The sequence below is a fragment of the Chiloscyllium plagiosum genome, unplaced genomic scaffold, assembly GCF_037043375.1.
Source record: "Chiloscyllium plagiosum isolate Xiang-an unplaced genomic scaffold, Cpla_swu_hap1 HiC_scaffold_23, whole genome shotgun sequence".
Taxonomy (NCBI): Eukaryota; Metazoa; Chordata; class Chondrichthyes; order Orectolobiformes; family Hemiscylliidae; genus Chiloscyllium; species Chiloscyllium plagiosum.
The window spans coordinates 43,583,910-43,599,222 of NW_028270161.1; the positions used below are offsets into that span (position 1 = coordinate 43,583,910).

The 15,313-nt window shown below is 40.2% G+C and overlaps 1 protein-coding gene across 3 annotated transcripts in view; it reads right to left on the reverse strand.

Moving 5' to 3' along the window:
* Positions 1-14,562, reverse strand: part of LOC122561450 (uncharacterized) — a 108,326-nt gene extending 93,764 nt beyond the window's left edge. For all 3 annotated transcript variants that reach the window (XM_087999607.1, XM_087999606.1, XM_087999605.1), the window contains exons 1-6: positions 14,469-14,562; positions 8,485-8,538; positions 7,350-7,427; positions 6,999-7,227; positions 2,160-2,277; positions 128-218 (exon numbers count right to left, since the gene is read on the reverse strand). In XM_087999607.1, coding sequence (XP_087855733.1) covers positions 128-218; positions 2,160-2,277; positions 6,999-7,227; positions 7,350-7,427; positions 8,485-8,538; positions 14,469-14,517 — 619 coding nt within the window. In that variant the 5' untranslated portion in view covers positions 14,518-14,562. The remainder of the gene's footprint in view (positions 1-127; positions 219-2,159; positions 2,278-6,998; positions 7,228-7,349; positions 7,428-8,484; positions 8,539-14,468) is intronic.
* Positions 14,563-15,313: the final 751 nt, after the last annotated feature.

Here is a 15,313-nt window from a genome sequence, read left to right on the forward strand (position 1 = left end):
AAAGTTGGGAACCAATTGGGAGAGGTGAACACGACGTTACATGGATATGAAAAAGTACGTATCTAGAAAAAACGTTTAAAAGAATAGGAAAATGAATGTTAATTTAAAATTAAGTGCTCATTCCTACCATTTCTTAATTGGACCGAAGTATTTCTTATCATTTCAAATTTGCCACAAAGTCCACAAACTTGATTACTGTATTCAGTATCGAGTTTAAGCTTTTAAAGAAATAAAGGCAATATTTAAAATAAGCACAAACATTTTCATTGTTTCATAAGTCTAAACTATTTTTTAAATGTCATTATTTTCAAATTACATCACCACTAATTAATTTAATAGTAAGTTGGTTTCTCTTAATCATTTTTATAGCTTTTCATTTCAGACATAATCCAATTACTGCATTTGAACTATTTCGACTAAAATAATTAAATCATAATAAATTGATACCAAACGTTATTGCAAATAAATTTATTAGAGACATCAACAAACTGGAAGAAAATGGGAGAAATAGTAAAATAATTTAGCCTCATTATGTATTGAAATATTGAATTGTGTGATTGCATCATACCTTGCCAAAGTAAGAAGATCTTTTTTGTTTAACATAATGGAAACTTATCAATTGATGACTTTCTAAATGTACTTTTTACACATGTGCCTGCCACTATAGGGTTAATTGCTTCTATACAGTTCATAGGAATGAATATGTGCCAAAGCCTGGCATGTCTGAAATATGAGGGAGCATAGAGGCGGGTGGGGGGGCAGGGTGGTGGTAGGGTTGCATGAATGGGCATGAGATAGTATAGAGGAAGCCTGGACTAGCAGGATGGTGGACCTTTCTCTTTGCATTCTAACTGGTTTGAAGATCCCCCCGCACCAAACATCAGCCAGCAACTGCATTCTGAAGAAGGGTCATTAGAACCAAAACATTAATTCTGTTTTCTCTCTATAGATGGTGCCAGACCTGCTGAGTTTCTCCAGCAATTTCTGTTTTGGTTTCAGATTTCCAGCATCCACAGTTCATTGTTTTTTTTTGTTCATTGTTTAACTCAGTGACACATTTCTTCCAGGCATGTACACCTTGAAGATGCTCTATTCCTCTCTCTGACAGAATTTGTGTTCTATCCTTTTTTCTTGTTCCCCGTCATTATTTTCATTGCTGTTTGACAAGGTATTTTCAGAAATTCACTTCCACAACCACATCACATTCCTCAGTGACTGCCTCAAGCTCATGCTTACCCTTGCGGAGTCCAACTCAAGTTTTATCCTTTGTTTTGAATCTACTAAGGATCACCAGTATCTTTGTGATGTACAATACTCAACAGGCAGCCACATCCAGAGATCCAGACACAGTGCTATGTGCCACCATATACACACACTCAATCTCTCTCTCTCCAGTCTCACACTGATTCAAAGCTGTCCTGACCCCCCATTCCATTTCATCCTTAGGTTCATTCAACATTTAAACAAGAATCTTTCTCTTTTTCTTTAGGGCAGTAAGGACTACAAAATGCAAAAGTCAGAGATATCCACATCTCTCTGGAACCTTCATCTCCTCCCCTTTCCTTTGAGTATTTGGAGTATTGTAGAGGAACCTTGATTATCTGGCATTCAATTATCCGAATATCGGATTATCCGGCAAGATCACAAGGTCCCAATGCTTGCCTAAACTATATTATCCGGCATTAAGTTATCCAGAATTCAATTAACCGAACAAAATACTCTCCGCCTGTGTCCTTCAGATAACCGAGGTTCCTCTGTATGCAGTTCTGAGCCCATATCTCAGGAAGGATGTACTGGCCCTGGAGTGTGTTCAGAGGAAGTGCACAAGAATGATCCAAGGAATGAAAAGCTTAACATAGGAAAAATGTTTGACCCATACTCGGTGGAGTTTAAAAGGATGAGGGAGGGATCTATTTGAAACAACAGAACACTGAATGGACTAGACAGAGTTGGGAAGATGTTTCCATTGGTAAGAAAGACTAGGACCCAAGGGCACAGCCTTAAAGTAAAGGGAAGACCTTTAAGAATGGAAATAAGGAGAAATGTCTTCAGTCAGATTGGACTGTTGAAAATAGAATCACATGCATCATTACATACATGATTTTCAGCATGAATAGAAATTAAAATAAATACAGATATTACTGTTTAAAAAAACTCACCGAGAATGCACTTTTCTTGTTCCAGATTAAGGATATGGTTTTTTTTACGTTTGTAATCTTGATTCTAATTCCTTTGTTTTGGATCCTGATCATCTTGTCATGATATGGCAAAGATTGTCTATAATCATTATATCGGAAATAAATAGTAAAAACATCATTTTGTGTAAGATTGCTTAAATCTATGTTTTGATCCATTATAATTTAATACCTGTACTTGGAGATATGGCAGTTACATTGCTAGATAAATATTTCAGACAGGTACAATTTCAAATCACACCTGGACAAAACTTTGTGAAGGCAGTTTAAGTAAAAATGACACTTTTACCTGTTCTAAACTGGATCTGATATAAGTCCCTCAAAACTGCATGGCTGAGGCCAAAACTTGAATTTTGAACCCTATGCATTAACTAGGAATGAAAACGATCACAAGCTGAAAATAGCCTGGTGTACATGGCCAACACAGCTCCCTAAGGAGACTTTGGATCAATAACGTAGACCAATGTGATTTTCCAGTTAACATCCAGCAGACAAATAGCCTAGTTCAGGTGTCTTGTGGTAGCATCATCCAGGGAGTGGACCAGGTGGCCGGAGCTCCAGGTAGGTCCAGAGGAATACCTAGGAGAAAGTGAGGGCTGCAGATGCTGGAGATCAGAGCTTAAAAATATGTTGCTGGAAAAGCACAGCAAGTCAGGCAGCATCCAAGGAGCAGGAGAATCAATGTTTCGGGCATAAGTACTTCTTCAGGAATGAGGAAAGTGTGCCAATCAGGCTAAGATAAAGGGTAGGGAGGAGGGACTTCGAGGAGGGGCATTGGGAATGCGATAGGTGGAAGGAGGTTAAGGTGAGGGTGATAGGCCAGAGAGGGGGTGGGGCGGAGAGGTCGGGAAGAAGATTGCAGGTCAAGAAAGCGGTGCTGAGTCTGAGGGTTGGGACTGAGATAAAGTGGGGGGAGGGGAAATGAGGAAGCTGGAGAAACCTGCATTCATCCCTTGTGGTTGGAGGGTTCCTAGGCGGAAGATGAGGCACTCTTCCTCCAGGTGTCGTGTTGCCATGGTCTGGCGATGGAGGAGGCCAAGGTCCTGCATGTCCTTGGCAGAGTGGGAGGGGGAGTTAAAGTGTTCAGCCACGGGGCGGTTGGGTTGGTTGGTGCGGGTGTCCCAGAGGTGTTCTCTGAAACTTTCCACAAGTAGGTGGCCTGTTTCCCCAATGTAGAGGCCACGTTGGGTGCAGCGGATGCAGTAAATGATGTGTGTGAAGGTGCAGGTGAATTTGGGACGGATATGGAAGGATCCCTTGGGGCCTTGGAGGGAAGTGAGGGGAGAGGTGTGGGCGCACGTTTTGCATTTCTTGCGGTTGCAGGGGAAGGTGCCGGGAGTGGAGGTTGGGTTGGTGGGGGGCGTGGACCTGACGAGGCAGTGGTCTTTCTGGAATGCTGATAGGGGAGGAGAGGGAAATATATCCTTGGTGGTGGGGTCTGTTTGGAGGTGGCGGAAATTATGAAGGATGATACGATGTATCTGGAGGTTGGTGGGGTGGTAGGTAAGGACCAGTAGGGTTCTGTCCTAGTGACAATTGGAGGCACGGGGTTCAAGGGCAGAGGAGCAGGAAGTGGAGAAGATGCGGTGGACAGCATTGTCAACCACGTCTGAGGGGAAATTGTGGTCTTTGAAGAAAGAGGCCAGGTGGGTTGTTCGGTATTGGAATTGGTCCTCCTGGGAGCAGATGCGGTGGAGGCGAAGGAATTAGGAATATGGGATGGTGTTTTTACAGGGGGCAGGGTGGAAGGAGGTGTAATCTAGGTAGCTGTGGGAGTCGGTTGGTTTATAGTAAATGTCCATGATGAGTCAGTCGCACAAGATAGAAATGGAGAGGTCTAGGAAGGGGAGGGAGGAGTCTGAGACAGTCCAGGTAAATTTGAGGTCGGGGTGGAAGGTGTTAGTAAAGTGGATGAACTGTTCAACCTTCTCATGAGAGCACGAGGTAGCGCCGATACAGTCATCGATGTAGCGGAGGAAAAGGTGGGGGGTGGTGCCAGTGTAGTTGAGGAAGATGGACTGTTCTACATATCCAACGAAGAGGCAGGCATAGCTGGGGCCCATGCGGGTGCCCATGGCTACTCCTTTGGTTTGGAGGAAGTGGGAGGATTGGAAAGAGAAGTTGTTAAGAGTGAGGACCAGTTCAGTCAGTCGAAGGAGGGTGTCAGTGGAAGGGTACTGGTTAGTTCGGCGGGAAAGGAAGAAGCAAGGGCTTTGAGGCCTTCATGATGGGGGATGAAGGTATATAGGGACTGGATGTCCATGGTGAAGATAAGGCGTTGGGGCCGGGGAAGCGAAAATCATGGAGGAGGTGGAGGGCGTGGGTGGTGTCCCAAACCTAGGTTATGAGTTCTTGGACTAAGGGGGACAGGACCGTGTTGAGGTATGCAGAGATGAGTTCAGTGGGGCAGGACCAGACTGAGACAATGGGTCGGCCGGGGCAGTCAGGTTTGTGGATTTTGGGCAGGAGCGGGCGGTGCGGAGTTATGAGATGATGAGGTTTGAGGCGATGGATAGGAGATCCCCTGAGGTGATGAGGTTATGGATGGTCTGGGACGTGATGGTTTAGTGGTAGGAGGTGGGGTCATGGTCAAGGGGGCAGTAAGAGGAGGTGTCGCGAGCTTGCATTTAGCCTCAGCAATGTAAAGATCGGTGCGCCAAACTACCACCGCGCGTCCCTTGTCTGCCGGTTTGATAGTGAGGTTAGGGTTGGAGCGGAGGGAGTGGAGGGCTGCACGTTGGGAGGGTGAGAGGTTGAAGTGGGTAAGAGGGGTGGACAGGTTGAGGCAGTTAATGTCGCGGCGGCAGTTGGCTGTGAAGAGATCGAGGGCAGGTCAGAGGCTAGCACAGGGTGTCCAGGTGGATGGGTGTGTTGGAGGCGGGAGAAGGGGTCGTTAGAGGGTGGGCGGGAGTCCTGGTTGAAGAAGTAGGCGCGAAAGCGAAGGCGGCGGAAGAATTGTTCGATGTCTCGCCGCATGTTGAACTCGTTAATCCGGGAGCGTAGGGGGATGAAGGTGAGGCCTCTGCTGAGGACTGATCTTACATCCTCAGAGAGGGGGAGGTCTGGACGGATTGTGAAAATACAGCAGGGCTGGGAGCTAGGACCTGGGACCTGTGGGGCTGGAGCTGGGAGTGGGGGCGGAGATCAGCGTGGGGGCGGAGTTAGGTGTGGGGGCAGGGTTAGACATGGGGGCTGTCTGCCCAGGTGTTACAGATATGTCCCCTGACACTGGCTGCAAAAACATTTTTGTAATTCAACTTTAAAAATGTTGGAGAGAGGGAACTTCTCCCTTCCCTCACTCGTCTTCTTTGCAGCTTATTGTTCTCTCAAGTTGGATGGCCTTTATTTAGTCCTACAGTTCAAGAGCCCAACCTTAATTGGATAGTAAGGTTATCCTTTTGTCATTAATAGCCCACCCCACAGGTAAAATATTAAAGGGGTCTTTTTCACACATTGCAGATTTTCAATATTCATCTTTGACTCCTGGTGTTTGGGTACAGCAACCAACAGGGGAAATTCAATATGAACTGACTGAAGTGGCTTAACCCATTTAGAATTTGTAAAACAAAATGGGGCAATGATATTAAAAAGTGAAGGAACTGTGGATGCTGCAAATCAGAAACAAAAACAGAAGTTGCTGGAAAAGCTCAGCAGGTCTGGCAGCACCTGTGAAGAGAAATCACAGTTAATGTTTCAGGTCCAGTTCTGAGGAAGGTTCACCAGACCTAAAATGTTAATTTTCTCTTCACAGATGCTGGTTTACCAGCAACTTCTGTTTTTGTTTGGGGTAATGCTATTGTTGGGAATGTACTATGGAACCCCAAACAGTTAGGAGAGGCAAAAGCGTAGAATCATAGAATCCCTATATTGTGGAAACAGGCCATTTTCCCAACAAGTTCACACCAACCCTCCAAAGAATATCCCACACTGACCATTCCTTCTACCTTATTACTCTACATTTACCCCTGACTAATGCATCTAACTTACACATCGCTGAACAAGCAGGCACAGGGAGACTGCAAACTCCACACAGTAACCAGTGGACGGAATCAAACTGGAGTCCCTAGCACTGTGAGGCAGCTGTGCTAACCACTGAGCCACTGTGAGGCAAATTTCAGTGAAATAAAAATGATAAGATAATAATAGATGTTATTCTGACCACAGCTGGAGTATTGTGTGTCACACAATAAGGGACTTGTGATTGCACCTGAGAGAGTTTGCAGAAGAGATTCACCAGAATTTTGTCTGGCTGCAGTAATTTAGTGACAGAGAGAGATTAGATAGGCTGGACTATTTTTCTTAGAGCAGAGAAAGCTGAGAGGGGATCTGCTTGAGCTGTATAAAATGACAAGGGATTAGCCTAACATCAATAAAAGGAAAAATGCTGGAATCTGTTATAAAGGATGTGATAACAGGACACTTGGGATTACATAAAATCAGAGTGGATTTTTTAAAGGGGTCATGTTTGTCAAACCTACTGAAATTCTTGAAGTAAGCAACTGTTGCATTGAGCAGTGACTACAGTTACCAATTTTGTAGCAATATGTTTTGATGTTTTTAAAGAATTCACGAACAAGTCGATGTTTTTTTTATTGACAGTGGAAATGGTATGTTATTACCTATTTCAATAACCTTTCTGGTTTCTTTGCAACAGCATTATAGTCATTTTAAAGTTAAAATGCATTAAATATATTAGCAGGTTAGGTGCCAGCAGAATAACAATTGACAATATACAGTAAGTAATAGTTCTCTTGAAGATTTCTAATTATAACCAAAGAAATTATCCTGCAGAAGTGAACTTACTTATGGTTGTTAACGAAAACTGTCCCGTTTGTCAGAGCAATCGTGGTCGTTTCAATTTTGATGTATATATGTTCCAGATTTCCATTTGACCCTCTGCGGACTTCTACCTCATATATATCAACTCTGTTTGAGCATGATTTGCTCATGAAAACGTCACAGGTGGATTTAAGATGGAAAAGTTCATTGTCAAATGTCCTGAAGATTCCTCCTCCCCATGTACTGCAGGTATCTGGAAGAAAAAAACATTTCCCTAAGTTATAAAATCTGAGGTTTGTTGCTTTGGCAGGTTCAATGTCATTTTGCACTTAAATACATTTGGACAGTGAAGTATATTCAATACAATGTACTCACAATGATTCACTGGAGAACGGAAAGAATCATCCAATGATCGCTTGTGGACGATTTGGGTAAGAGCAGACTCATCCAGATCTAGTGCAAAATTATAGATTTAAATCTGATTGAATTACTTGTGAAATTTATTTTCAAAATATTACTTCTAAGTTTGTATAACCAACTTTCTTTAAAAACAACTAACTGTGATGAAATAACCTGTGACTATCACATACTGTAAGGGAGAGAGAGAGAGAGAGAGAATGAGAGAGAGAATGGATGATGGAAGAGAAGCTTTCATACTGTTAGCACAATGCCAAACTTTCTGGGAAAATATGTTGTTCTCAGTTTTTTCTTAATATTGAATGTTTATCATTACTCTGCTTTCCCCTACCTGGGCTTGGTGATATGTTAATTCTGAATCCTGTAACCTTGTGCTGCATTTTCCTGAACTATAGTCAATGTTCACATTCCATCCATGTCACACATCATTCCCTACTTCCAATTGGTTTACAGAAACGCATCTGAGCAAGCCCAAGTTATCTTGACCTTTTTTTAAAATAAATTAAACATATTTCCTGATTGCTTTAAATGTTTTATCATTTTTTATGTCTAAAGTATATGGCTATATTTGATTTACATGCTTACAGTTAGACATTTGCATGTTATTTCAGAAAGTTTCACCATTCAAGTATACCTTGATCCCAAAAATTCTGGACTTTAGGGAGGTTACAATTTGTTAACAAAAATATTGTATTTAACAGGTTTGTAGTATTGCTATTTCATTTTGTTTTGGCTGCATAAAACCTAAAACATGATGGAAGAGCATCATGTTGGAGGGGCTTACAGAGATAAAGAAGGTTCAGGCCATGAAGAAATTTAAACAGAAGAATGTATATTTTCAATTGTAAATTAAACTCAAATGAAAGAATCAAAAACAGAACATTGAATTATCATTATTATGATTTTTATAAAACAGGTAAATTAGGTTCAATTATTCTTTAGAGACAGAAGCCACCAGATAAGTTTCAAAAGACGTTCTCAGCTTATGGTATATTCCAAACATTATTAATAAAATGTTAATCCTAACCTTTCACATTACCTGTATATAGAATATCATGGAAATTTTTGTACATTTTATTTTATGCAAACTTACCAAACTTGGATTCTATATAGTTTAGGTTAGTCCATGTGTGGGCAGCAACATAACCTGCGATAGAAAAGAGATAATATTTTTCTTATTGAAACAAACAAGACAAATTTTCTCAGTTAGAGTAGAATTCAAGACTTTACTTTTCTTTTCTACATTTCAACTATTTTGGCATTTAAAAATAAATCTAACAGTAATGATTTTCCATTTGTAGGCCATGTCGAGGAGAATGCATGTTCAATAACATCTAACTCGCCCATCTCCATCACCTCGTAAATTGGACAGATTGTTATCCAATCAGCTTGACCAGTGAGCTTATTAATGAATCACAGGCCAATCGAATGTTGGAAAGTTTTGGAACCTAATGACTGTTGGTCAAGGCCTATTCTTCAAGAAACTCAACAGAAATAAGTTGTGATTTTCTTTAGCTTCTCATACTGTGAGAATTGCAGGGAGAGAATTTCAGGGGAATTGGAAGCTGGGACAAGGGTTAGTTTTTAGATACCACCCACAGATTTGGGTAAATTGAGACTCTGTCAAGTCAGGCCACCCAAGTTTCCAATCAGCAAGTCAACCATTTTTCCTTTCTGTTAGTAAGCAGGCAAACTAGCGGTAACAAGTTGAGAGCCTTAATTAGCCATTAATTTATTACTTATTGGAATTAATTGCAAGTGTCAAGAAAGTCCCCAATGGATCTTCTTGCCCAGTATTTAATCAAGGCCATCCTTGGTTCCAGAGGCTGAAAATCTAGTGCTCTACAGAGAACTCTCCAAGGAATTGGGGAGATACTAAACAAGTATTTTGCATCAGTATTTACTTTGGATAAGGACATGTAATATATAGAATGTAGGGAAATAGATGATGACATCTTGAAAAATGGCCATATTATGGAGGAGGAAGTGCTGGATGTCTTGAAACGCATGAAGGTGGATAAATATCCGGGATCTGATCAGGTGTACCCGAGAACTATGTGGGAAGCTCGGGAAGTGATTGCTAGGCCTCTTGCTGAGATATTTGTATCACCATTAGTCACAGGTGAGATGCCAGAAGACTGGAGGTTGGCAAACGTGGTGCCACTGTTTAAGAAGGGTGGTAAGGATAAGCCAGGGAACTATAGACCAGTGAGCCTGACCTCAGTGGTGGGCAAGTTGTTGGAAGGAATCCTGAGGGACAGGATGTACATGTATTTGACCATAAGACCATAAGACATAGGAGTGGAAGTAAGGCCATTCGGCCCATCGAGTCCACTCCGCCATTCAATCATGGCTGATGCGCATTTCAGCTCCACTTACCAGCGTTCTCCCCGTAGCCCTTAATTCCTCTAGACAACAAGAATCTATCAATCTCGGCCTTGAAGACATTTAGCGTCCCGGCTTCCACTGCACTCCGTGGCAATGAATTCCATAGGCCCACCACTCTCTGGCTGAAGAAATGTCTCCGCATTTCTGTTCTGAAATGACCCCCTCTAATTCTAAGGCAAGGCAAGGCAAATTTACTCACTGTACCTCTTATGCTCACATCCAAATCATTTATATAAATAAACAAAAGTAGTGGGCCCAGCACCGATCTTTGTGGCACTCCACTGGTCACAGGCCTCCAGTCTGAAAAACAACCCTCCACCACCATCCTCTTTCTTTTACCTTCTACCTCTGTCAAGAGGCCTTCTACCTTTGGAAAGGCAAGGACTGATTAGGGATAAACAACATGGCTTTGTGCGTGGAAAATCATATCTCACAAACATGATTGAGTTTTTTGAAGAAGTAACAAAGAGAATTTATGAGGGCAGAGTGGTAGATGTGATCTTTATGGACTTCAGTAAGGCGTTTGACAAGGTTCCCCGTGGGAGACTGGTGAGCAAGGTTAGATCTCATGGAATACAGGGAGAACTAGCCATTTGGATACAGAACTGGCTCAAAGGTAGAAGAAAGAGGATGGTGGTGGAAGGTTGTTTTTCAGACTGGAGGCCTGTGACCAATGGAGTGCCACAAAGATCGGTGCTGGGCCCACTACTTTTGTTTATTTATATAAATGATTTGGATGTGAGCATAAGAGGTACAGTGAGTAAATTTGCAGATTACACCAAAATTGGAGGTGTAGTGGACAGTGAAGAGGGTTACCTCAGATTACAACAGGATCTTGATCAGATGGGCCAGTAGGTTGAGAAATGGCAGATGGAGTTTAATTCAGATAAATGCGAGGTGCTGCATTTTGGGAAAGCAAATCTTAGCAGGACCTATATACCTTAATGGTAAGGTCCTTGGGAGTGTTGCTGAGCAAAGAGATCTTGGAGTGCAAGTTCATAGCTCTTGAAAGTGTAGTCGCAGGTATACCTTCCTTTATCAGTTAGAGTATTGAGTATAGAAGTTGGGAGGTCATGTTGCGGCTGTAGAGGACAGTGGTTTGACAGTGGAATATTGTGTGCAATTCTGGTCTCCTTCCTATCGGAATGATGTTGTGAAATTTGTAAGGGTTCAGAAAAGATTTACAAGGATGTTGCCAGGGTTGGAGGATTTGAGCTATATGGAGAGGCTGAGCAGACTGGGGCTGTTTTCCCTGGAGCGTCAGAGGCTAAGGGGTGACCTTATAGAGGTTTACAAAATTATAAGGGGCATGGATAGGATAAATAGACAAAGTCTTTTACCTGGGTTGGGGGATTCCAGAACTGGAGGAGATAGATTTAGGGTGAGAGGGGAAAGATATAAAAGAGACCTAAGGGGCAACTTTTTCACACAGAGGGTGGTACATGTATGGAATGAGCTGCCAGAGGAAGTGGTGGAGGCTGGTATAATGCAACATTTAAAAGACATTTGAATGGGTATATGAATAGGAAGGATTTGAGGGATATGGGCCAGGTGCTGGCAGGTGGAACTAGATTGGGTTGGGATAGCTGGTCAGCATGGACAGGTTGGACCGAAGGGTCTGTTTCTATGCTGTACATCTCTATGACTCTATCAGTCTGTGAATCCTGAAAAAGACAATCAGTGTCAGTCCAGATTTGATACTGGATGAGTACCACTCTCACACTGAGATGCTGAATACCACCTTGGAACACCAGAGACAGCTTCCTCAACGCCAACATGTTCTCAGAACTCAATACAATGCCATGCCACTGGAGCCAATAATGACATCAGAAATATTAACTGTCATATTACATGATACAGATTTTCCAACTAGTTAGTGAAGCTAACATGGATACATTGACTAGAGGGCTTCAGATCTTGGCACCAAGTTTCTCAGACCATAAGAGCTCCCTGGATCTCCTAGATAAAATGCTTTAAAACTTCTATGAGTTTTTTGAATGGGTACTTCCCACCAGTTATCAAAAGATATGTCTTGCCACATCTGCTGGTTACCTAATGAATTGAACAATAGACAGTTAATTGCCTGAATCTGCCCTTACAGTTTCCAGCCATCTGCTACTGTTATTTCCACAGTGATTCCAAAATTTTCTTTCATTGTAAGTCCATCCAATAAATTTTATTTATTGTTCACCACAATGTTAATCTCACACCTGCACTATAATGGTTACCGAATGTACATTAACATTAAAAGGACCTTTGCTAAACTACTCTTAATGCGAACTGGTAACACAGAATTCCTGTCTCAAGTGTTTTAGTTCTGGTGCAGGACGTTCCATTAAATAACAGCAGTAGAACTGAACAATATTCACAAACCACAACATGATGCATTTGAAACATCAAATGGGTCAACGGCACCTTCTGCCAATTAAAACTTTACACTTGGTGGAGAAAAGAATGGTTAAAGTAATTATCCAAAATCATTTTCCTGGATCTCAGAATACCATTTTCAAAGTGATAACGATAAAACCACGAGGCTAGGAAACAAAACCCACTCTTGTTTCTCAAAAATAGCATAAAACAATGATAGAAAAGAAGAAATGAAAGAGAAAACAAGAGGAGAGGAAAAAAACAATATAACATTAGATCTAAAATAATTGCTTTATTTGCATTTGCATCAACATCCTGATACTAAATTGGAGGACAGTGGAATAGTGATAGTTCCATTTGACTAATCATCCAAAGACCCAGGCAGTTCAAACCCAACCATAATATGTAGCAGAGTATAAATTCAAAACAGATGTTGGAATTCACATTGAATTAGTAAAACTAAAATCATAAGTTTAAAACTATTACTGGTATAAAACCTATGTAGTTCGCCAATGGTGTTTATGGAAAGAAATCCACCATCCTGACTGGGACTGGTTTACAGGCCACTGCAGACCCACACAATGTGGATAACTCTTAACTGCTCTCAGAAATAGCCATGGCAGTCAGTTAAAGAATAATTCAGCATGAGCAACAAATACTGGCCTTGCATGTGATCCCACATTCGATGAATAAATAAAGAAGAAAACATTGTAGTACTGGACTGGGTTACGAATGCAACTAACTTATTAAGTAATAACATTATCTTTATTTTTGGGATCATTGATTGCTTACCATAGCTGGTTAAAATTGATTTTAAATTTATTGATATCTGAAAAATAGGAATCATCCCTTAATTAAATGTAATATTTGGAAACAAATTTGGTCTACTTTCTGCTTCTCGAATCTGGATTCCCACCAGCTGACTCTAAGAGCTATGGTATTGTTGTACCTGTTTACTGTTGTGCGGTCATATAGCAATAGTGCAAACATACCTAATGTTTAAGTTCTGACCCACCCACATTACTCTATGCTTTCAAAGTTGTCAAATGGTTAGAAGTAAACAAAATGTGTTTTATCAAAAACACAAAGTTATAAAAACAAAAACAAATTAATTTAAATTTTGTATGATAAGAGGTTTTATTATTCATTTTATATAAATGATTATTTAATAAGCTTGTTTTCCTACAGCTCTGTTTAAACTCAATACATTTCATCTGGTCTTTATTGATTCTGCTCATTGAAAGACTTAGAAGAAAATTCAAGAGTGAATTTCAGGAACTAACATTCATAATCACCTTTTGGCAATTAATGTTCATTAAATTCTTTGCTAACAAACTGTAAAAACAGCTATGAAATTGAAAAACTTACAATAGTTTAATTGAAACTTTGAATCTTAATGTAAGAAGGAAAAATGCTATTAAATTTGAAGACTCCGTTACTTTGGAGTACAATGTAAGTATAAGTTTTGTTATCTCAATTAGTTTTTCTTTTCTTGACTGAAATAATAAATTAGTTACTACCACAGAATGCAAAATGAATGTGCATGTTGCTGCCATCATATTTTGTCCTCTATGGGCAGGAGGTAGTGTAATCAGAAAATTTAAGTCTTTGCTTATAATTATGGAAGCCTCCCAAAAGCAAAATCAGCATAAAAACACTTTAGACAGGTCTTCAGGCACTTGGTGAGATCCTGGACTGAGAGGCAACATAGCAAGGGACAGCAGTCACGTATCATTTCCCACCTGTCACAGCCTAAGATCTGTAGAAACTAAACATGGTAGAAAATATGGTTTGTATCAGGTGCCAAAGTTGCAAAGGTTCACAAGATAGAACTAAAGGCAATGGGAGTGTGTGATCTAAGTAGCTGACATCTGTGAAAGAATTAAGACAGATAGATCAACAAGGTATATGCATATCAATGAGATTTAAACAGCCAATTGAAACTACTGCATCTGTCAAAATGATTCTGCACCTGTAAAGGTTATGTGTTATTTCTGTAATTAGTACCAATATCAAAGATAGATGTTAACCACTATTTACCCAATGTAGATAACTGTTCAAAATAAGCATGGAAAGTGTAAGGGGTGAGTACTGTACCAAAAAAACCATTGGTTTTCAATTGCTGTCTGCAAACATGTTTCTACAGATTCATTAACAATTTATCGGTATATAAAGAAATTAAAGAGTAAATCAAGAGCCTTGAGTGACATGCATGCCCCATATGCACATACACCCTGAAACAAGCAAAAATTCTAAAACTATGAAGTTGTGTTCCTTAGCTGTTGATATGTATGAAAACAAAAATATCTAGTAAAGTCTTACCTTTAAGGAGAGCAAAAGCCCAGATTATTGCTAAAACAGTGCGTTGCATTGTATCAGTTAGACCTGAAACTAGAAAGGCAATGTCATTCTGGTTAACTAGGTGCTGACTACTGAAGCTCCTAATTTTTATATTGCAGATCAGTTCCTGGGTATTCAAATGGAATGAGGAAATGAAAATGAGTAATTGTATTCAGTAATTAAAATTCTGCCAGTTGTAATAGACAGGCAGACTCTCTATAACAGATGTAAAATTAATTTTCTTATCAAGTTCTAAAGTAAAATCTTGCAAGTTTCTTTGCATTTATTTACAATTATTTTGGTGTAAAATTTTAATTGCAATTATCTGGAATTAACTACCTGAAAGCAGCTCTTTTTATATTCTGTGGTCCAATGTTTTAAAGACAATACTACCTTGTTTTTCTCCACGTAAGTAAGAATAACTTAGTCTAAATTTTTAAAAATGCAAAGTAAGAGCTGAGTTCATCGTCAAACATAAACCTAAATCAATGTCAATAGTCAAGGAATACTTTGCTTTAGTTATACTATTTTTTCACTTGAATTGTCAAAAACTCTGACTTAATTACCTGGAGGGAATTAGATAAATCTTTTCTGAACCAACACAATTTTCAAGTTCTGAAGTTATTTAAGGAATTTCCTTCTTTTTGTTTATAGGTTAAGGTGATGGAAAATTATGTTAAGAAAGTTAAAATGAGTAAAACAAAAACAAAGGGCTTTGAATCTCTTTTAAGAATGACACATTATCACTGCCAGGACTTAGTAGAAATATCTAATAGAGGGCAAGAGAGGATGAGAATTAGGTCCATTCAGGCCAAAAGATTTACCAT